Raw genomic sequence first — 23187 nt, 5'->3', positions numbered from 1 at the left:
TGTCGAGTGGTCAGAGCTGCCCCCGTGTCTTTCTCTCTCTCACACACACACACACACACACACACACACACACACACACACACGTGTTTTTCTCGAGCTAACTTAGCATCATGAGGTGCTTGAGAGAAGACAAGGATAGCACACCATATCATGACCTGAGGGAGAGTGAGAGTACATTTCAAACACACTGATAGAAACTGCTGTTTTTTTTAATTGTCTCAAAAACAGACAGCGAAAGTATATATGCCACATCTCCCCTATATTCACCAAAGAGTTCACTTTATGAAGTATGTCATATTGTATTATTTTAATGATTCTGTACCACTGTAATTTTGTTTGCACCGGATTTTCCTCTCGTACTTCAGGTTATGAAACATTGCTTGCATGCTTATGATTGATCTAATTCATTAACTCATCGAGCCGGCCATGTGATGTCTCCATTCATGCTCCCGTGACAACCACAGACAATGGTCTCCCTTTTAATGTTTAATCACAGCTGTTTTCTAATTGGTCAGAGAATGTGCGGCAGATACAATGGGTTCTGTTAGGGCATAGCACCCCTAACAGTGGATCAGTGACAGTGGATCTGCCTTACCATAGCTGGAGCTGACGTTCAATTACAGAAGGTTACTGGGGTGGGTGGTGCCGATCGGGTGGTGCTTGTTAACGGCCGGCCGGCCGGCCGCTCTCTCTCGCCTTCTCACATGCCGGCCAAGTGAGCAGGCCCCCGCCGCATTATTCACCCGGGCCAGCTGATCGAAGCCCAGCTCAATAGCACTAAACCAGCCCGTGCCCCGAAGACTTGTCTTACAAAACCTCGAAAACTGCTCTGAACATCCATACATTGATTTTTGTTGGCGGGGATCTCCAGGGCTTTCATGTAGAGACGGGCTCCATGCGGGAGGTGAGGAGAGGGCTTTCCCCCACTGCAGTGTAGTCTGGGAGGTGTGTGTGTGTGTGTTTACGTGTGTGTGTGTTTACATGTGTGTGTGTTTACGTGTGTGTGTTTACGTATGTGTGTGTGTATATGTGTGTGTGTGTATGTGTGCGTATGTGTGTTTATATGTGTGTGTGTGTGTGTGTGTGTGTGTGTGTGTGTGTGTGTGTGTGTGCGTGTGTGTGTGTGAGTGTGAGTGTGTGTGTGAGTGTGTGTGTGTGTGTGTGAGTGTGTTTGGGGGGGGAATTCCCTTTCAGTAGCCCAGCCAAAAGAATTAGCAGTGTGCAAAGCCACCAAACCTCTTCTGTACCGTGTCTTTCAGCCGTCGGGTTGGGCCCTACACCCTACCTGGCCAAGCACGTCTCTTTCTCTGGCTCTTCCAGAGACCTGCCACAGTTCCAATACGTGCCACTCCATCTCTCGTGAATCTGTGGGAACTCTGTCGGCACTCTTGCCTCGTCTTCGCTGGCTCACCGGAACTGGGTCGGCCCGACTGGGCGCGGCGACAAAGCGACGTGGTGCACATCGTGGGAAGCAGTGGACGTTGGCGCGCGCGGTGTGCACGCAAGGCGGGCGCTCTTTACCTGCGGCGTGCAGCACGTCAGCCCCCATCCTCGCCTGTTTGCTGATGAAACTATCAAAGCACCTGTCAGTGTGGAAACAGGAAAAAAACAAATAAACAACAACAACAACAAAAAACCCCACCAAAAAGCAAATTCTGCGCCGCTCCACCAGCATTTGGACAGTTCCAGCTACACCTCCTCCTCTTTTTTTTTTTTTTTGCCTTTGACATTCAAGCAAATGTAACCTTCCCCCTCTCACTCCTCTTCACGGTGCCTTTGATGTGAGAAGGAAGTGTTAAATCAAAGTGAAGCCTAATTGCATATCTTGGGACTGGCTGGGTTGAAGTCATTGTTCATATTGTTAGGCGTGATGGTGGGAGGGAGGGTTGTGTGTGTGTGGGGGGGGGGGGTGTGCATGACGTGTGTTTGCACGCAGACGTGTGTGTGTGTGTTTTTGACTGTGTGTGTGGTGTGTGTCGGCGGCACCGCAGACGGGCTGGCAGCTGCCAGCGTGCGTGCCACCTGCCATACATCTCTGATTATTAGCATAATCATCTCTCCGGCAAATGCCAATAATGGTGTCACGCACCTATGTGTAATTGCTACTGTCATAATATATGCCGAATGATTGTGTCGTGCGATTAGGAGATGGGGGATGGGGGGGGGGGTCCCCCACGTCACATTCACACTTGAGTGTCTTTATTTGTAGGTGAAGGGAAGGGCCCTGGATGGGGATACCTCCACCCTCAGCTCCCTTCGTCATTCCAAATGCAAAAATGAACACTAACATTATTGGCAAATTAGACCCCCAGTGTGGTTAGCCGTTTTCACGGAAGGTCATGTGTCTAGTCATGTGTCATGTTTATTTGCTTTGGAAACATACCTCATACCTGACTGTAACTTTAAAAATACTGTTCTGTATTTTGTTCAGTGTAGACTGTTAATAAAAGATGTAGTACAATATTAAATAGTCATTATAGCACTCTGTAGCATGTAAAGAGTACTGAAGATTTTAACTGTGTTAAAAGGAAAGACTTCCCTTTTCACAGCATGATTTCTGGGCGTTGAATATTTCAACATTAAAAACGTGGCCGGGTATTAAAACAAGAAGGGGAGACTTCACGGAGGGGAGGAGGAGAGGAGAGGAAATTGCAGGCCTTCGCCATGCTAACGTTTTACATAATTATCCCACTCACACCTCCCCTCGGAGGAGCAGCCCAGGCAGGCAAATGAATAGGCAATGATTGGAGTGGCCAGGGGCATCACGGCCGCAGGCCGAGTGGCTTCCGTCATGGCCGAGCTGATGGGCGCCGCGCCCTAATTGGGATGGGGGGATGAGCCAATCAGCGGTGGACGGCCCCAAACGGGGATTCTGACAGCTGGGAATGCTCTGCTTGCCAAGCACTTCACTGTGCTGAAGAGCAGTGGGTTTGGCACAGGAGGCGAAGTTGGGCACGTGTGAAGAGGTGGGCTGCATGGAGCTCCACGTCGTCTAGGGGGTCCCATTACAATTGCATCTTAGCAGCATGTCCGTGCGCGTTCCTTCTTTTAATTTGCTCTTTTCCTCCGTTTGTATGTTTTTTTTCTTCTTGCAGTGTTGTACTCCTTGCAGGTGCCTGCATGGATTTACATGCCTTAGGGGACCCCGGGCTCCTGCCCTCCTGGCTCCGGCGGCTGATGATCCGATCCCGCCCTAATCGTCGGGAGCAGGGGGGAAACACACTGCCTTTTTAGAGCGACCGTGTCTTAAGACACCATTGATTAAACGTTAACTGATATACTCCAGTTCGCAATCTTGTTAGGGCTTCCAGTAGCAAAGATAGACAGTTTAGAGTCCCAGCTGATCAATATTGCAGATAAAGATTTCATCCATCAATGATCCCCCCCCTCCCAAAACAAAAGGTGTGTGTTACCTGATGAGGTCTTCTGGGGGCTTTCACACAACCCGCCCCCCACCCGCAGCTGCAGCGTACACGCAAAGCACAAGAGTTTCAGTCGATCGGCTGCAAACACGGGGCACCAAGTAATTACTGAGCCGGACGCTCCTGCAGATAACACGCTTTTGTCTTAGCTCCGGATAAAGGTTAATCTCCCTGTCTGTGTCCGGCGAGATGGCTCCTGGACTTATATATTTATTTAACAGCACAGAGAGGCTCCCTGGGTGGCTCCATGATGCCTGTAGCTGTTACTGCAGTATCTGTGCCCACTACCGTGGTACTTCTGCCCGTTATCGCGGTGCTTGTACCCGTTACTGTGGTGACTGCACAGAGGAGTTAGACCCTGCTGCATACCAATGCCAAGCAAATGACCAAATCGATGGTGGAATGGCCACTGCTGATCGAGGGTATCAATAAATGTTCCTTTATTTTATCCTCAATGGATAAGTGTCGCAGTTAAAAATCTACCAGATGTCTTAATTGAAAGTTAATTTTAAATCAATAAAGGGGGTCATTTAAAAATTGATCCTCGAACTTCGCTTAAACTGGTTATATGTCACAAATCCCTCTTGCTTAAATTATGTCCCCACCCTTGCATTTCATTTTTGCTTTGTGACAACTTTGTTCTTATAGGCGCAATAATTAATTAATAATTGATTAATATGTTGTAAACTAAAGAAATTGACAGTTTGAGCTAATCATACCTACTGGGTTCTTTAGTAAGGCATTTACAGGCATTTACATTTAGCCTGTACTTAACGCTGCATTAGCTGAGCCAAGACTCGATGTTATAATGTTAGAATGTTGTAATGTAGAAGTATGCAACCAATGTGATTTGATACATTAGTATTACAGTCACAGTGTCAACAGTTCTTGACAGGTCCTCAGCCTCTGAGCTGACGGACCACCGAGGCCGAGGGCTTGGTAAGCACAACTGGTCCCTGTCCCTTCGCCGTCTTTAGCAGCTGGATTCAGGCCCTCAGCAGTATCCTATTGGTGTCTGACAAATGATGGAGGAGAGGGAGAGAGAGAGAGGGAGTGAGAACAGGGAACAATGTTCATGGCCTCTGCCCATCACCCGAGTCTTATTTATTTAAAGCGTATGTCTGCTGGTCCTCCTTTGTCAGGGTCTATTAGACGCTGGTGCGGCCCATATGACATTGTTTAAGGGGTAATGAAATAGACACTGTTTGCATGTTTTTATGGCGGGCCTGTTCCGTTCCTGTTTGTGCGCGGATGCCACCTCCGTGCAGGTTCCAGTGGAAGGCCTCCTGGCCTCACTCTATCCCACCTATCGTAAACGCCGTGAATTCGGCATGATTCAGGGCCCGTGCGGCCCTGATGACTTCACGCTCTTTGTTGTTGTTGTTTTTTCCCACTTCCCCTCCTCTTTTTTCCGTCTTTTTTCTCCTGTGTAAATTGGAGTCAAAGCCACTGCCCTCCTGTCGCCTGAAGCCAAGGAGTGCGAACTTGCCGAACCCTTCGTCCGAGTGCTGCCAGGGACAGCTGTTGTAACCGCCACAGTGACCTCCGCCATTTTTGACCAAAAATAAGATTCCACTCATGGGAATGATCAGGACGGCTTTTGCGTTTGTCCGTCCCTGTCTGCGGCCCTGACGGCGGCCCTGTCCGCGGGTCTGTCCGCGGCACAAAAGTGGCCTGGCACGCCCCGTGGCTGCTGGTGTCTGGCTGTCTCAGGGCAGGCCAGCAGATGGGTGACAGATAGGTCTTATTTGTCTGATGGAGCTGAGCCAGGACATGGAGCTACAGCTGGTTACTTCATTAGGTCCTCACATTGATTGAACCCCCCGCCGTAGTGATGCCGCGGCCTACTCCGATAACTGCTGGTAATAGAACAAAATGAATTCTTATCACAGAGATTGGAAAGGCCATTAACCCTGGCCTCCAGTGCTTTTTAGAAGTCACAGACAGGAAGCCAAGCAGTGAGCAGGAGAGGAAGGGAAAAAACAGAAACAAGGAAAAAGGGAGGGGGGTGGCAGGGGGGGGGGGGGGTTAGTGCGTGCTCTGTTGGAGCCGAGGTCACGTTGGCGGCCGCGTGTGAAGTTTCCAGGCCTCTTGGCTCCCGTGCGGATGAAGCGGCTACCCGGGCAGATGTTTATAATCATGTCTCGAATAAATATTGGACAGGGAAAAATGAAAGACGACGTGGGAGTGGTGATGTGGTGGTGGGGGGGCAGTTGGGGGTGGCTGGACGAGCAGGGATCTGTTTAAATTATTTCAAATAGCGGAGAAAGCCAGGCCGTGCTGCCGGGCTCATGCCCCATTTGATTGGCTCGGGACGCCTCGGGTGCTCGGCGCGGTGCAGCTGTTGTGTAAGATCCAGGTGCGGGACGCTTCGCCGCTGTAGCCCCCCTTTTGAGGATGCGCCTTCTTCTCTTTCACGGCTTTTGCGGTGTTTGTTGTTAGGAGGCGTTAATAGCTTCTCTTGCGCCGGCGGGTGCAAGAAACAAAAGCCGCCGCAAACCAGAGGGGCAAACTTTTCAGCAGAAGGGTTCCGCTTTAATCTTCATCATGTTTATTCATACGATGGGCAGAAATAATAACTACGGGCGTGTCTTGCACTCTGGCGTCAGGGCTGGTGGCAGAGAGACGCTTCCTCGCGCAAAAATCATCGACAACAAGAAAGGGGACGTGGGTGAGTGCTGATATGAGCTTTTTTCTCGAAAGTTTGTGTTTCTCGACTCCTTTGATGGGATCTGTGGGAGGGGGAGAAAAAGGAGTTGTTCTAGATTTTCTCCCTTGGGTTCATTTTCACTTACGAACATGCTGTCATAACTGCCCTCTGCTCAGCTGCCAGAGAGTGTCCTTATAACCTTCGGTGGTTCAGTCCTAAAGAACAGTCGGGGCCAAATGGCTTCAGCATGTGTCCCGGAGCGCATGACGTCATGCCCCCTTCACAGCGTGCGGGGAAGACTCCTGCTTTGTACTTAGCGACTCACCCCAGACCTGACCCAGCAGGGTGCCGTGTTTGTGTAGGCCCGACTACAGAGGGCTACGACGGCTGGAGCTCTACAGTAAGAGGCCGGGGCAGTACTTTCATTTCTGCTTAAGGGTCCTGCTCTGCATCGTACCGGCGCTCATAATGCGCCAGATGAGTGTCGGAGCCGCAACAGAGCCCGGCTGGGGAACGGTCATTACGTGCTTTAAGGAGGCCGTGAAGTGCCATGAGTAATGTTTTTACAAGTGGGCTGTTTGTCGTGAGGCTGACTTTGCGCACATCATGTCAAATGGTTTTTCGCCAGAAAGAAAGGTATTTTTGGAATTAGGATGGGAGAATGTCAAGAGAGGCCCTTGGAACAATAATCCGGACTTTGTAGAGCAGTGTGACATGGGTTCATGCACTGCTGCCTGGACGTCTCCTTAGTAGACGCTGTTCCTGCTAATGATGTTTTGATTGCTGCTGTCTTGTTCACGTGATCCTGTGTGTCTGTCTCAGTCGAGTCTGTGTGTGCATGTATGTGGGTGTGTGAGAGAGGGAGAATGTGTGTATGTGCGCGAGCGTGTGTGTGTGTGTTTGTGTAGTGTGTGTTTTTGTATGTTTGTGTGTGTATTTGTGTGTGTGTTTTTGTGTGTGTGTGTGTGTGTGTGTGTGTGCGTGCGTGCGTGCGTGCGTGCGTGCGTGCTCGCGTGCTCCCGGGCTTCTCAGCAGTAGCTCCATGGAGAGCATGCCCAGTCACTGCGTTGATGTTTAGGATTTTAGACATGGTACATTAACGGCATCTGGTTAAGATCTAAATGCTTGTTAAATCCGATGAAATTTGGAGAAAAAAAGAGCACTAGAGGGTTGGGGACGGATCGTGCTAAAGGCATGTGGGTGGGTGGGGGCGTATCGGCAAGTCAGTAAAGGTTATTATCCCGAAAGTATTACAACTGGCCCCTAACAAAGTGGTGTGGGGTGTAGGGTTTCAAAGATCCCTTGAAAACGCAGAGGCCAAATGAAAACCACGCGGGTAAAGAATGTGACATCACAGAGACCAGCGCCTGCTCAGAGGAAGGGGTGTGCTGCCACATTAGTGTTCCACACACCTCAACCAGAGGAGACAGTCAAAAAATAAAAGCCATAAGCATGCTGCAGACCAGAAAACAGCAGCTTTACAAAGGCACTCCTAATAATAATAATAATAATAATAATAATAATAATAATAATCTTCATATTGTTGTTGTTGTTGTTGTTGTTGCTATTGTTGTTATTGTTATTATCTACTGAAACAATGGCCAGAAAAGAGAAAGGCACAGAAGTTTGATGCATATAGTGTGTGCAGGTGGAGGACCTACAGGACCTTAATGAGGCCCATGGTTTTCAGCTGCGTGCAGTGCAAGTCTGCTTTTCCAGGCAGGTAATGACCGAGCGTCGGCGTGACGACCCCCACGGGGTGAGCGCCAGAGTCCAGGCCTTTCTGCTTCCTGTTCCGTGCCCACCGCGGGGATGAGCCTCGCACTTTAATGACATGAGCACATCCATGAAGTCTCTGCGCATGTGACCCGCCCCCCTCCCCCAAACACTCGGCTCCTACCGCTGCCGTCGGATACGGTAATGACGCGGGAAACAGAGTCGTTAGAATATGAGTGGTGAGGATGCTGATTGCCCCTCGCTGCAGCGGGAGCCTGGGGGTGGGGGGCTGAGTTACAGGCTTGTCGGTGCTGGGTGGGGAATGCATTCATGGTGCTGGTGGAAGGGGCAGTAAAATTGTCCATGGCTCTGCTGTTAGCCATTAAGTTTGATGGGTAAAGTCTCTGCTGCGGACCCCCACCCCCCCACCGCAACACACACACACACACACACACACACACACACACACACACTGCTGACATGCAGTCTCTGTAGCACATGCAGATTACTCAAACTGTTGCCAGGGTCAGGCACGGGGCAGACACCGCCATGATGTATAGGAAAGCGTGTCTGGGAATTTCTCTTGCTCGTGAAACAGATACCAGAGAATCTGCAGAACACCCCACCTAAAGGAGAAAGAGGGCTGGAAAAAAAGCTGTCTGATGAGACCCAGATGATAGCAGCTTGTCTTTTTGCCCCTCCTCTCTCCCCCTTTACTACCTTCATAATTTGCCCTTTTCTTTTACTTGACACGCCATGTTTTATTAATGCATTCCACGATAGCCTTAAAAATTTGATGCCCCCCTCGAGGTAGAGACGCTCGCTAGCACTTTGACACTTCATTTCCCAGCCAGGGGGAATGGGTCAGTAAATCCAGCCAGCAGAACAGAGCTTCATACTCTCAGCTCAGCAAGGAGAAGAAGGAGAAAGACAGGACAGACAGACACATAAAGAAAGGAGGAGGAGAAAGGAGGCACAGAGGGGTGGGGCAAAGGGGAGGTGCCACAGACCTGCCCTATGCCCTTGATTGTACGACCTTGTGCTTTTGTGAGTGAGTGCTTGCGTGTTTGACACAAATAGAGAGAGAGTGGGACTGTGTGTCCTCTTTATTATTTGGCTTGAAATCTGGTTGTGATCAGAGGGTGGAAGGCTCCAGCTAGCCCCTCCCCACCCCTCCCCGCCCTCTGCCAGGACCCAGGCTCAGGCTCGCCTGCCCCGGTGCGGCTAAGAGCCACGCTCTAGTTCTCCTGCAGATTCCCTGATTAGCCCTCTGCACTAACACGGGCTTACCCCCGGCACAGGCATATGCTCTCCTAGGTCCCACCCACCCTAGAGCCTCATCCTCGCTCGGATTTAGGATTCAGACAATTCATTCACCCTCTCTCTCTCTCTCACTCTCTCTCTCTCACACATCTCACACACACACTCTCACACTCTCTCTCTCACACACACACACACACACACACACACACACTGAAAAGAAGCACACTTATGATCTTGCATTTTTTCATGCTTATCTATCATTTCACAAAGGGAAAGGAAGTAGCATTGCACTAACACTGGTGTGGTTTGTAACTTCTGCAAATTTTTTGAGACAGCATGTGTAGTATGTACGACTTAAGAAGCCACCAACTACACTACACACATATACACAATGCATTCATAAACGCATACACATACTTTGTATGGACACACACATACACACATAGACAAACACGTGCGTGTGAGTGCATATGCTGAGACACTGCCTTTGTTGGGGGATGAATTAGAATACACCAGCTCTGCGCGAGCACCAAAATAGCAATTTTTGCCGCCAGCTGCCACCAGTGACAGGAGATATTTCATCCTGTTGTCAGAATATTATTAATAAAACATCAGGACTGGAGTGCAGCACAATTTCTCCTTTCAATCACTCCCAGCATCTGCCATGAAAATTTCATGCTGTATGTAATTTCCACTTAATGTGTTGCACTTAAAATGTCGGTGCCAGCGCTTGTGTGGTGGTTTTGAAAGGGTTAATTATATCATGTATCCGCCAAGCGGAGGCCCTCTGCTTACCAAACAATGACTTGAGTGATTGTATGCAAATGGGCCTCTGACCTTTATGCCACCTCGCGGTCAATTTATATGGTTATTAAGGTTTTATAAAATGGATGAGCGCAGCATTTTGCGGGCGCTGCTTTATGCCGCTGTCGCCCGGATTTATTTAATTTCTTGCAGGGTCTTCCGAAAATACTTGCAGTTTTCTTTTCTCGTAGTGCACCCCCCAGGCCCCTCAGCCCTGCTCCACCCTCCTCCGCCCTCCTCCGCCCTGACATGCTGCATGACGGCAGCGGCGTGGGGTGGAGAGGGGAGACGTGGGCCTGGTTATCTGGCATTACTCGGCCTGCTAAAAATTCATTAAAATGTGACATCGGCGCTGTGAGAGACAAATGATCTCTGGATGAAAGGGAGCAGTGGGTCTTTCAAGGATTAGAGGCGTGCAGCCTCGACCTAGCAGCTAACAGCACAAACAGATTAATCCAGCGGCAGCATGGTGGAGATCCACGGAATTATTAAACATGGACGTCGGGGAGGGGGCAAGCACCAGAAAGAGTTTTGTGTAATCTGCAAGCAGTCTGGGCAGGTGTGAGATGTAGCCTTTGCTAGAGAATCCATATTATGGGGTACCACCACCAACACCATCACCAAATTTACTTATGCACTATAGAGCAGGTTTCATCTGGACATGGACGCTCAGCCTCCAGAAATGCAGTGGGTAACGGCTTGGACCTTCCTGTGCTCCTCTTGTAGACGATGCAGGGGAGGACGCCGGGGGACTCCCGCGGGCATCCTCGCTGGTCGCCAGCGACGACAGAGACTCGGGCACCAGGGACAGCCAGGAGGGCAAGAGGATGGAGAAGGACCACAGTAAGACCTTCAGTTTTGGTCTTTTTCCTCCGGCACTCCTCCTACCTCACTCACTAACCCCGCCCCTTTCATGCGCCCGAGTGCGACGTCCGGGCTACCGCCTCGTCCCCATGCACTCCCCACGTAGGTTCTGTCTCATCTCCGCCACGGGGCTTACCACCCCCGGCTGCCCGTGTGCGTTGCATGCGAATGCTATCAGTAGCCTTACATTGACCCATTTTAATCATAACCATCTGACAGCAGAGATGCAGCTAAATGAAAGAATATTACAGAATGACCAGCGAGATTATTTTTTAATCAAATCAGTTTGCGTGCTTGTAATTTTTAAGCGCCTTTCATGAATTTTTGCTGTACTTGTGATGCCTCTGATGACATATCAGTGTTGCATAAGTGTTGGCTTATTTAGCATCCATGTATATATTGCGTATATTTCTTTAAATATTGCACTGTTCCCTTTGTACCCCTTTAAATTATTTTTTGCTTTCTCTCCTTTTTCTTTTTCTTTCTTTCTCCCCTTCTTCTCTCCCCCCGTGTTTTGCCGACTGTTCAGGCAGAGCTCCACCATCACAGCACATTCTCCACACTCGGGTTTAACTGCAGATCTGCATATATGTGTGACTGGTAGCACATTAACCAGGGCAACAATCCTTACAAAACAGCGCTGCGTGGAGATCAGGGAACAGACCCCGGAGCTAGCATCTGGCACAGCTACCTCAGGCTTAGTTGCATTTGCCCTGCCAAATAAGAATTCATACATGCTTTTTATGTATGAGATGGAAATCTGTGGTCAAAATGAATATTACATTGGATGTCTTTCCATGCACGCCATACCTACCTACATAATGTTGGGTTCAATGGTGCAGAAGAAATGCTGAAACAGGGTGAAGCCTATTAGTTTAGCTAGTCATCTATCTTTTACCCATATATCCATGACAGGCCTGTCTAAGGCTGCGGCTGGAATTTGCACTTCGTATTATATGCAGCATCATTTAACACAGCAGCAGGGACGTACCTTTCTGTCAGACCAAACCTGGTTTGTTTGTTTTTTGGTTGGTTTTCTTTCTTTTTTATTTTGGAGCATGTTTTTGCTCAGCAATACTTTTAAGGCTGCAATACTTGTGTCAGGATTAGACCCCAAATGGCTGCTTTTTTGATTTTTTAAGAGGTTAATCCATGACTTGGCGGTAGAAGAGTCACGGTGGATAAAGAACGGGGTTTTAGGGTTTGTCTGGTGTGGGCCATATGCTAAATTTTTATAATCTAAAATACATTTTTTCTGATGTATACAACAATAGCCAGAACTAGGATCTTGCATACTGATTATGCAGGGAGATATTCAACAGTGTTCAACTGTTAGAATATACATTCTAATATCTTCATATGCAAGAGCCTTCAAAACAAGCCTTTTCCCCTCATCTTAATTTACTTTGTCATTTTAATCTAGTGTCACCATGGATTAATTATAATCCAAATTGCATTTTCCATGCAAATGTCTTAATCTGGATCAACTCCTGATTACTTTGTGCTTTGTTGAGATGTAGCATGTCAGTGCAATGGCTTTGGGGTATAGATATAAGACATTAGACACTGAGAGTTGAAAATTAGCTGTCATTACTGCTAAGAGCATTTCCTGCATACCTGCCCAAAATTTGCAAGGAAAGTAGTCATTGTTCTAAATTCATATTTTTTTATATATTACATTCGTGTGCAATTCACATAAAGCCAGTTAATGAAAAGCATGCAAGGCACTCCAAATGTTGCATATTTTAAATCAGCATTTCCCTTAGTAACATTGTTTGCGTGTTTTCGAGATTAAACATGAACATTACTAAGTTACTGCCTTTTGAGATCATCACATTAAAATATATTAAAGTCATTAACATATTTAATTGAAGCCCTTCAGCTATGAGTTCTCTTGTTGGGCTCGTCATTGTACAGTGCAGTAATGACATGAAGTACACACAATTCCCAGTGCGTGCCTGCTCCTGTCACATCCGAAACGCATGGCGAAGCAGAAGAATTTTTTGCGGGGGGGGGGGGGGGGGGGGGGGGGCTGGAGTAGGAGGGTTACAGGGGGTGGCCTAGGTGGGGGTGGGGTTAAAACGTGGATCCAGCGTGGGAGACGAAGGTTCAGTGCGTGGCATTCAGATGTTATCAAGTGAACCATAGGTCACACTAATGCGTGACCTTAACCCAGAGTCCCCGTAAATCACTAAAGTAACTCCAAGAGTCCCAGGGCTCCTGGTTATTTATAGCCCTGTAACCTCAGCCAGACTGGCTGGTCCGAGAGCCCAGGAAATTGAATAGTAAATTCATGCTGCCTTTATCAAGCAGCTCCTGTATAATTGACATTTGCTGGAAGAGTAAATGTAGAGACGTATTATATTGCTGTGTTATTGCGATGTTTCCCTTGCACTCTGCATTACGGCCCTTTTATGTACCTGCTGTGGCTAGACACGGGTGGCTGGCGTGAATGCGACGTAGTGCTGGGAATATATGGAATGGAGAAAATGGAACAAGGATGCGACACGTAATGGCAGGTGGGAAGAGTGCGGATGCTGGGAATCACGGGAGCGGTGGAGTGTCACCTGCCGGTACTCCTTTGAACGGTCAGAAGTGTTTAAAGAGGCAGTGCAGAGGTAGTGTGATTATACACACGGCATTGACACTAAATAAAGACGGGTGGTCAGTGCAGCCCTTGGCTCTTACAATGCATACATCTCGAATGTCATAAATCACTTTTTGATTTATCTAATCAACCAAGGTTCTGCTTCTCAAAGGCATTTGTCATTGGGGGGATGGGAACTGTGTCACAATTATTTTATCTATTGCTACCCTGCTTGGTCTGAAACCAAAGAACAAAGGGCAGTTTCATTTAGTGGGAGGTTTATATGTATACATATATATATAATATCTGAAAAGCATTAGCCTCCCAGGACATACAAAGGCATTATGAAAAACAGATAAGATGAAGGTCATAATTGTCAAGATCAAATAGCCTGTGGTTTACAATTGTATCGTATTTTAGATGCAAGGCTAAGTGTGTGGATCAGTATGAGCTGAAATATCTCTTTGTTCAGAGATATTAGTCTTTCTTCTTCTTTTTTGTTTTTATGTGAATGTGTCCATCTGTAGTTCTTTTTAAGTGCTTATGAAAGCCTCAAGTTGATTAAGAAAATAAATCATAAAGATGGATCCTCATGTCCCACAAAAGCAGATTAGCCCCAAGACTACACATTTACATTCAGCATGATGGCAATCAATGAAAAGGACTCATCGCATTGTGGAAGGTATTTGCACCCAGTTGTCCAGCAATCGGCTCCTCACCCTGGAAATAATTTAGTTGCAAATTGACTGGAAGATGGTGAAAATTGAAAGTTAAAATTAGAAATACTCATAATAAACAGTGAGAGAGAAGGAAGGAAAAAAAGGGTCAGAAGATGTATTGCGGCAATGAGATTGGGCCGCCTGGCAAATGAGGTTTTCTGTTTGTCATGAAATGTATGTGACATGCCTCCCCAACGCTGCAGGGATATCAAAGCCCGGAGAAAAAAGATTACCTAGCAATTTGAAGCTGCAGAAAATGCTCTGATGCTCTTGGAAATTCGCATTGTGCCCTTGTGGGGCTGTTTCCCTCCTGTGTCACTTTCCTTGACAGGCTAATATGTCAGCCTCCTGATATGTGGGATTACAATGAAATAAGGTAGAATATGTCATGGTGCAAAGAATTAAATTGCATGAACATGCAACAGAAATTCATATGCAATGAAAACAAATAAAATGCAAATTAATGTAAAATCCTTTTTTTTTTAGATCAGTTCACTTGCTTTTTATATATATATATATATATATATATATATATATATATATATATATATATATATATATATATACAAACACACACACACACACACACACACACACACACATATATATATATATATATATATATATATATATATATATATATATATATATATATATATATAAGGGGGAGAGAGAGAGAGAGAGAGAGAGAGAGAGAGAGAGAGCACCCATTTATGATATTTATGGTGCATCCTTTACTAAGCTTTGATTCACAAGAGCAAGATATGATTTAGCCTAGAGTGAGCAGATTAGAGCAAGGCGTGGTGGTTGGGGCTTCTGTGTGTTTTGCATACTCAGGGAGGGGAGAAATTGCACAGACTGAGCAGGTTGGGACACTCTCTATATCAGGGGATGAGGGTAATGAAAGATTTATCACCCTGTGCAGCATTCTCTAAATACAACTGGGGGCTGGTTTTCTCCAATTGAGCTCTGCTGAAACCGTAATAACATTTTTGCCGTCTTCAATGCACTGTGTGGAACATGGACATTTAGAGTAATGCTAGGGAAGGTGATTTGGTAATCTATACAACCAAATAGCCTGTATTATGGTACCATGACATACAGCACAGTAATAATGCATTTGAGAGTCTCCTTTTTCTTTTTCTGTTATCATTTAAATATCTTAATAATTGGTATTGTTTGGCTCATTTTTATGTTTATATTTTATGTTTTATGCTGAAATTAGTGTATGCAATATATTGTAATAGCATGATTCTGTTAATTCGGTCTAAATTCCTTGTTCTTTTGTTAATAGAACAGATTTTGTGGTTTTCTCTAAGACATTTTTCCAAGCTTTTTAAATAATCTGAAGCATTTTTTAATCAAATGACTACCCCGTGCTAAGATCACAGCTGTGGCCCAGGGTTGATGGTGGGGTCATTGTACTTCTGGAAGGAGGGGCTTTCTGTATCATCTGAAGACGTCCTGTCTCTGTTTATTTTCAGGAGTTAATACACTGGCTAAGGAAACCCTGGAGAATGCAGCAGTGGGCAAGCGCTCACTTCTGCAGGAGAAAGACAGCGACACTCCGCCCAAGAGGCCCAAGTCAGCTGTGGAGAAGCCACTTACGAATGAGCAGGTAAGCTACTCCGCTCAGTGCCCAATGGTCAGTGGTTAGCAAAGAGATCCAATGTTGTCATCTTTGCATTCATGTGAAGCATGTGGAGACGCCTCTGTCCTTTGCATCTCTTTAAATTATATGTGTTTCTAAATTAAATTATGACGTATTAGCCTGCCTCTCAGAGATCAGAGTAGTGCAGGACTTGAGTCATTTCTGAAATGGATTACATTAATACAGGTGGTGGAAAGCAGCAATTTAAAAGTACTCCTTGTAATGAGAGCCAGGCATAGTCTGAAAGAGTACACATCTTTGTCATTTGTAATCTACTGATTAGAAATTCCAGCCAATCATGTTTTGCTAATAAAATTGCTTGCGTTGAAGACATAAGTGAATTACATGAAAAGTAGTTGATTTACATTTGTGGGGCCCTTTTTTGTTTATCCATAAACTCAGCTGATTTCCACAAGGCATGATCCTTTAGCTTAACTGCACCAGTTGGGCATGTGTGCACATTTTCAGCACAGTGAATTATGAGCATGCTGTGATAAACGCTGTCGTTTCAGGTGCAGCAGTGCCCGTACTGTAATTACAGCAGCAAGGATGCAAATCGTTTGCAGCTGCACATCATGTCCCAGCATTCCATGCAGCCTGTCATTTCCTGCCCTCTGTGTCAGGATGTTCTCAGCAACAAGATTCACCTGCAACTGCATCTCACTCACCTCCACAGTGTGGCTCCAGACTGTGTGGAGAAGCTGCTTATGACCGTATGTAAATCATTCATTTTGTTTTCTTTTCTTTTTTTCCTCTTTGGCCCTTGAAATCTGCATTGCTGATTTGCCTGGGACAGTCAAGCTGTCCTTGAAGTACTAACATGTTCTGAGCAGGATTGACAGGGAGAGCAGCATGGAACATTTCCCATGCACTTACCCTATTCTCCAGAGAAATATCCTCCAACAGAATGACCTCTTACAATTGCTTTTTATAGCCATGCGCACTTAGAATTCAATTTGTTCAAACATAAAATGTCAGGACTTTTTGTTTTTCTACGCATGGTCTGGTTTATATTTACACATAGCGTTGGATATTTTCTAATTCCTAGCTGATCCTTGGTTTATGCTTACTCCATTGATTGGCAGTTTCAGGCAGTTTCAGTAATTCTGATTATGTCTTATATTTGTTCCAGGTGGCAGGTTCAGATGTTACAATGCCAAGTAATTCACTTATACCCACACCAGTACAAGATAAAATCCCATCCTTAATGGACTCAGTAGTCCCTGAGGGATCTGGGAAGCCCATGGGTAAGTGCTTCATACATCGCACAGCTTTTTAAGCATTAAAGGAGCTCCATTACAAAAACAAATATTGCAATAATCTGTCTGTAAATAAAAACCTCAAGAAAATTTCTGATATATACCATATGTTCTCACTTTTTGCTGCAACAGGAAACAGCTCAAAGGATTTGAAAAATAGCACAAGCTTGGATAAAAGTGAGCTTGAACTTTCCAGTGAGGAACTCAAGCCACCAAAAGAGGCTGCCGAGGCTCCTGACTGGAAGAAAGCCAGTGGTCAGGACCGAAAGAGCCCTGACTCCCTGCAGGATCACCTGAGCGAACTGCAGAAGCGCCAGCAGCTCTCAGTCTCTGATCGCCATGTCTATAAATATCGCTGCAACCACTGCAGCCTGGCTTTTAAGACTTTGCAGAAGCTCCAGATACATTCCCAGTACCATGCTATTCGGGCCGCCACCATGTGCAGCCTGTGCCAGCGCAGCTTCAGGACATTCCTGGCCCTCAGAAAGCACCTGGAGACTGGCCACCCGGAGCTCAGTGAGGCTGAAGTGCAGCAGCTGTGTGGAAGCCTGCCGCTCAACGGGGACATAACCGAAAGCGAAGCCAGAGCGCTGGAAGAGGCCCAAGCCTTCGAACAGGAAATGGATAAAGATGAGGAGCTGGACCAAGAAGGCAAGGCAAGTCCTACTGGAAGTGACAGCAGCTCCTTGCTGGATGACTTTGGTTCTGAACCGAAGCGCACCTTGCCTTTTAGAAAAGGTCCGAATTTCACAATGGAGAAGTTTTTAGACCCTTCACGTCCATACAAATGCACCGTGTGTAAGGAGTCATTTACTCAAAAGAACATTCTTCTTGTTCATTACAACTCTGTCTCACATTTGCATAAGCTAAAGAAGGTTCTCCAAGAAGCCTCAAGCCCAGTTCCCCAGGAGACCAGCAACAATGTTGACAACAAACCATACAAATGCAATATATGTAATGTTGCTTATAGCCAAAGCTCAACCCTGGAGATTCACATGAGGTCTGTCCTTCATCAGACTAAAGCCAGAACTGCCAAACAGGACACTAGCAGCAGTATTGGAGGAAGTGGATCTGTATCATCCAGCAGCCCTGTCCCAGTGAGTCAGGCAAACATGGATTCTGTGAGCTTACCAGTATCGTCCAACAAAGAAAACACTGTAGATACCAAAGACGTTAACATGAAGCAAACTACTGATCACGTTACCGTTCAGCCAGCCCATCAACCCACTCCATCACCAGCACAGCTCCAGATGCAACTGCAGCACGAGCTCCAACAGCAGGCTGCCTTTTTTCAGCCCCAGTTCCTGAACCCAGCTTTCTTCCCCCACTTCCCAATGACACCAGAGGCTTTGTTGCAGTTCCAGCAGCCACAGTTCCTCTTCCCTTTCTACATTCCTGGCACCGAGTTCAACATAAGCCCTGAGCTGGCACTGCACTCAGCTGCGTTTGGGATGCCTGGAATGGCAGGTTCATTCCTTGAGGATCTGAAGCAGCAAATGCAGCAGCAGCACCAACTTGGTCAGCAGCAGCTCCAGCTTTCTCAGCAGCAAGCCCAGCAGCAGGCCTCACAGTCCCAGTTACAGCAGCAGCAGCAAAAGTCCCAGCAGCAGAGCAGCAAGCCTAAGCCAGAGCCCAACCATGTCGCTGTGTCTGACATTCAGATGTCTAGGGAAGTTGAAGAGCACCTGGAGAAGCAAGAGAGCAAATCAAAGCAGGAAACTGTTACTGACACTGATAACACTAAAGACAATAAAGATACCAAGAAGCCCAAGTTCTCTGAACCTTTGATTCCTCCACCACGCATTATCTCTGGGGCCAGAGGTAATGCTGCGAAAGCCCTGCTAGAAAACTTTGGATTTGAGCTGGTAATTCAGTACAATGAGAACAGACAAAAATGCCAAAAGAAGAACAGAGAGGAAGAGATAAGTGACAAATTAGAATGTGGTATGTGTGGAAAATTGTTCTCCAATATGTTAATTCTCAAGAGCCACCAGGAGCATGTGCATGGGCATTTCTTTCCATATGTGGAGCTTGAGAAGTTTGCACAGCAGTATAGAGAAGCATATGACAAACTTTATCCTATAAACCCACCCTCTCCGGAGACCCCTCCTCCACCACAACTTCCACCTCCGCCACCTCCAGCTCCGGCAACCACTCTTCCTACAACCACTACTGTAGGAAAGGCACAGACACCATCTCCAGCCCCCCTGCAGGCCCCTCCACCACCACCACCTCCACCACCCCCTCCACCACCACCCAGTGCACCACCACAAGTGCAGCTTCCTGTCTCCCTAGATCTGCCAATTTTCCCTCCATTGATGATGCAGTCCGTGCAACACCCTGGACTACCCCCACAGCTCGCATTGCAACTTCCAACAATGGACTCTTTATCTTCTGACCTCACACAGTTATGTCAACAGCAACTGGGACTGGATCCAAACTTCTTGAGGCATTCTCAGTTCAAGCGCCCTCGCACTAGAATCAATGATGATCAGCTGAAAATCCTCCGTGGTTACTTTGACATTAACAATTCTCCCAATGAGGAGCAGATACAAGAAATGGCAGAAAAGTCTGGCCTGCCACAAAAAGTTATCAAGCACTGGTTTCGCAACACCCTCTTCAAAGAGAGGCAGCGAAGCAAAGACTCCCCTTACAACTTCAGCATTCCACCGATGACCACATTGGAGGATATTAGAGTCGAATCGCAGGTGAATGCATTAGAATACTATAAGACTGATACTGCCATGAACAAGAGATCATCAAGGACTCGATTTACAGACTACCAACTAAGAGTTCTCCAGGACTTCTTTGATACCAATGCATACCCCAAAGATGATGAGATTGAACAGCTATCCACTGTTCTGAGCCTCCCAACACGTGTGATTGTGGTGTGGTTCCAAAATGCTCGTCAGAAGGCACGAAAGAGTTATGAAAACCAAGCTGATACCAAGGACAGTGAAAAGAAAGAGCTAACAAATGAACGTTACATCAGAACCAGCAACATGCAGTACCAATGTAAGAAATGCAGTGTCATTTTCCCTCGAATTTTTGACCTGATCACACATCAAAAGAAGCTGTGTTACAAGGATGAAGACGATGACGGTGGAGATGAAACCCACTTTGAGGAAAATGCCGAAAGCTGTGAACTGATCTCCACAAAACCCATCGAGTTCACTAGGCAACACCCTACCACAGCCACCAGCTCTGGCTCCAGCTCCCCACTAATGCCATCACCTCGACCTGATATGGGGAAGACCTCACCCAAACCTGATCTCCCACCCGAGAAATCAAAGCCCACTGAGACTGTACCTTCGCAAGCAACAAAAGTAATGGCTGATTCAAGACCTTCTAAAGCTTCCACTCCTCAACCTCCTCCACAAAAAATCCCTCAGCCACAAATGACAAGACCCCATTCTCAACCTCAGTCTGCATCCATCCCATCCAGCCCTCTTTCCATTGCACTTTCTTCACTTACCAACAGCCTCCCTCCTCAAATGCTACAGTATCAGTGTGACCAATGCAAGATTGCTTTCCCAACTGTAGAACTTTGGCAAGAACACCAGCATATGCACTTCCTTGCAGCTCAAAACCAGTTCCTGCATTCTCAATTCTTAGAAAGGCCTTTGGATATGCCCTACATGATCTTTGACCCCAGTAACCCTCTAATGACAGGCCAGCTGCTGTCTGGAGCACTTTCCCAGATGCCATCGCAGAGCAGCTCTGGATTAGCCTCTGCTGCTGGATCTGGTTCCTTAAAACGTAAACTAGATGACAAAGAAGATGTCCCCCAAGACAAAGATGGTGGAAATGGTGGTGAAGACCAACACAGGGACAAACGCCTGAGAACCACTATCACACCAGAGCAACTGGAGATTCTTTATGACAAATACTTGTTAGATTCTAACCCAACGCGAAAGATGCTAGATCATATTGCTCATGAAGTGGGACTGAAGAAAAGAGTAGTTCAAGTCTGGTTTCAGAATACACGTGCCAGAGAGAGAAAAGGTCAGTTTAGAGCTGTTGGGCCTTCTCAGTCTCATAAAAAGTGCCCATTCTGTAGGGCGCTTTTCAAGGCTAAGTCGGCCCTTGATAGCCACATACGCTCTCGGCACTGGCATGAGGCTAAACAGGCAGGTTTTAGCTTGCCTCCAAGCCCCATGATACTACAGGATGAGGGAGGTGATAGCCCACATAAGTACAGTTTTGTTGAATATCCACCATTGCCACCAAAGATTGAAACAAATGAGTGTGAACTTCCAGCTGCATCTTCTACTCCAATCAAATCATCTGAGGCACAGATAAAAAACTTTTTGAGCCCTTCATCCTTAAAAGCAGAAAACAGTGATGAGATTGAAGGGCTTAATATGAGTTCTGCTGAGGTCTCTTGTGACAACAACAAAATTGATTTTGATGAGACCTCATCAATTAATACAGCTATCAGTGATGCAACAACTGCAGATGAGACTAATAATGAGGTTGAAAATCTTACGGCCAATGGGGGAGAGAGACTGGGTGAGAACAAAATGAACCCAGCACAAATCTCTGAGGCAAATGAAGATAGATTCCCTTTCAACATGGTGAGCCCTGTACTTAGTTTCTCTGGCAGAGATAGTGAGCATTACTATAAGGATGATGACCTTGATGAAAATGCTGATAAAAGTGAGACCTCAAGCTTGGCTGATCCTAGCTCACCTAGTCCATTTGGAGGCGCAAATTCATTCAAGTCAACAAAAGGTGGCGGAGAACGACCAGGACACAAGCGTTTCAGGACCCAAATGAGCAACCTACAGCTTAAAGTCCTTAAGGCTTGCTTCAGTGACTATCGTACTCCCACAATGCAGGAGTGTGAAATGCTCGGTAATGAAATAGGACTCCCAAAACGTGTTGTGCAGGTTTGGTTTCAGAATGCTCGTGCAAAAGAAAAGAAGTTCAAAATAAACATTGGAAAGCCATTTATGATAAGCCAAGGTTCTCCTGACGGACCTAGGCCTGAGTGTACTTTATGTGGTGTGAAGTATACAGCTAGACTTTCTATTCGTGATCACATCTTTTCTAAGCAGCACATTGCAAAGGTGCAAGAGACCCTGGGGACCCAGGTAGACAGAGAAAAGGACTATCTTGCACCTACCACTGTCCGCCAGCTTATGGCTCAACAAGAGCTTGACCGTTTAAAGAAGGCAACCGATGTCCTCAGCTTGCCAGCCCAGCAACAACCTGCAGTCGACAATAATGCACTTCATGGCCTTAGCCTGCCATCTGGCTACCCAGGAATATCTGGCCTCCCACCAGTCCTTCTTCCTGGTGTCAATGGGCCATCATCCCTTCCAGGTTTCCCACCAAATACACCTGGTGAGTTACTATGACAAAGACAAAAAGTGTACTAGTTCCTTTAACGTTTTTTTTTTCATATCACTGCTCATCTTCTTTCTGTTGTTGAGGACTGTTATTTGCTCTGATGCATTGAAATTAGTCATGAGAACATTTACAGCATGTCTGTATTACCACAATGTGTAACAAATTACTCTTGAGTTCAGATACTATGGGTGTGCTCAGATATTTTAAAGTATAATTCTATTGCTTTTTGTGCTTTCTTTTTAACATAGGCTTTGCATGAAGGTAATCTTCTTGTTATTTTAGTGCTTTTGTTATAGTTTTCAGTTTTGATTTACAATCAAACCCAAAGGACAGCATCATGCAATCCTTGTTCATGCAGAGCTACAGAGTGAATTTGCGATCATAAATTTCAATATTTATCTATGCCACTATTTCAGCTTTAGCATCGCCTGGTGCTGGCATGCTTGGGTTCCCTACTCCAGCCACCCCTTCTCCTGCTATGTCACTCAGCAGTACCCCAACCAAGACTCTTCTGCAGACTCCTCCTCCACCTCCTCCTCCACCACCTCCTGCACCTTCTGTTCCTCCTGTTCCTCCCGCTCCTTTGGCAGCCAGTCAGACTGAGCAGCACAGCAAAGTATCTGAGAAAGACAAGAAGTTGGAGAAGCCCGTGAAGGTCAAGGAAAGAGAAGCCAATACTCCCCGCCCAGACATCCCCAGCGTGAAGAAACGAGAGAAGCCCTTGCCAGCGCTTTCAGCGATGGGCAAAGTCGGAGGCGAGGCTCCGATGGACCCAGCGCAACTGCAAGCACTACAGAATGCTATCGCCGGTGACCCAAGCTCCTTCTTAGGGGGGCAGTTCTTGCCTTACTTCATCCCCGGCTTTGCGTCATGCTTCGCGCCGCAGCTTCCTGGCGG

The 23187-nt window shown here is 46.6% G+C and overlaps 1 protein-coding gene across 1 annotated transcript in view; it reads left to right on the top strand.

Moving 5' to 3' along the window:
* The window catches only part of LOC145655376 (zinc finger homeobox protein 4-like), a gene marked incomplete at its 5' end in the record, with an annotated part of 37764 nt that overhangs the window by 12085 nt on the left and 2492 nt on the right, over window positions 1-23187 (top strand). Inside the window, 6 exons of the mRNA XM_081709006.1 lie at window positions 10582-10698; window positions 15510-15643; window positions 16189-16389; window positions 16809-16923; window positions 17068-22284; window positions 22707-23187. The exon at window positions 22707-23187 is cut by the window's right edge and continues 2492 nt beyond it. Of these exons, the coding sequence (XP_081565132.1) occupies window positions 10582-10698; window positions 15510-15643; window positions 16189-16389; window positions 16809-16923; window positions 17068-22284; window positions 22707-23187 (6265 nt within the window). The remainder of the gene's footprint in view (window positions 1-10581; window positions 10699-15509; window positions 15644-16188; window positions 16390-16808; window positions 16924-17067; window positions 22285-22706) is intronic.

Source organism: Electrophorus electricus, unplaced genomic scaffold (assembly GCF_041902795.1).
Source record: "Electrophorus electricus isolate QZ-2024a unplaced genomic scaffold, ASM4190279v1 Scaffold246, whole genome shotgun sequence".
Taxonomy (NCBI): domain Eukaryota; kingdom Metazoa; phylum Chordata; class Actinopteri; order Gymnotiformes; family Gymnotidae; genus Electrophorus; species Electrophorus electricus.
The sequence above is the reverse complement of the archived record's forward strand: the minus strand, read 5'-3'. Positions and strand labels throughout refer to the sequence as shown.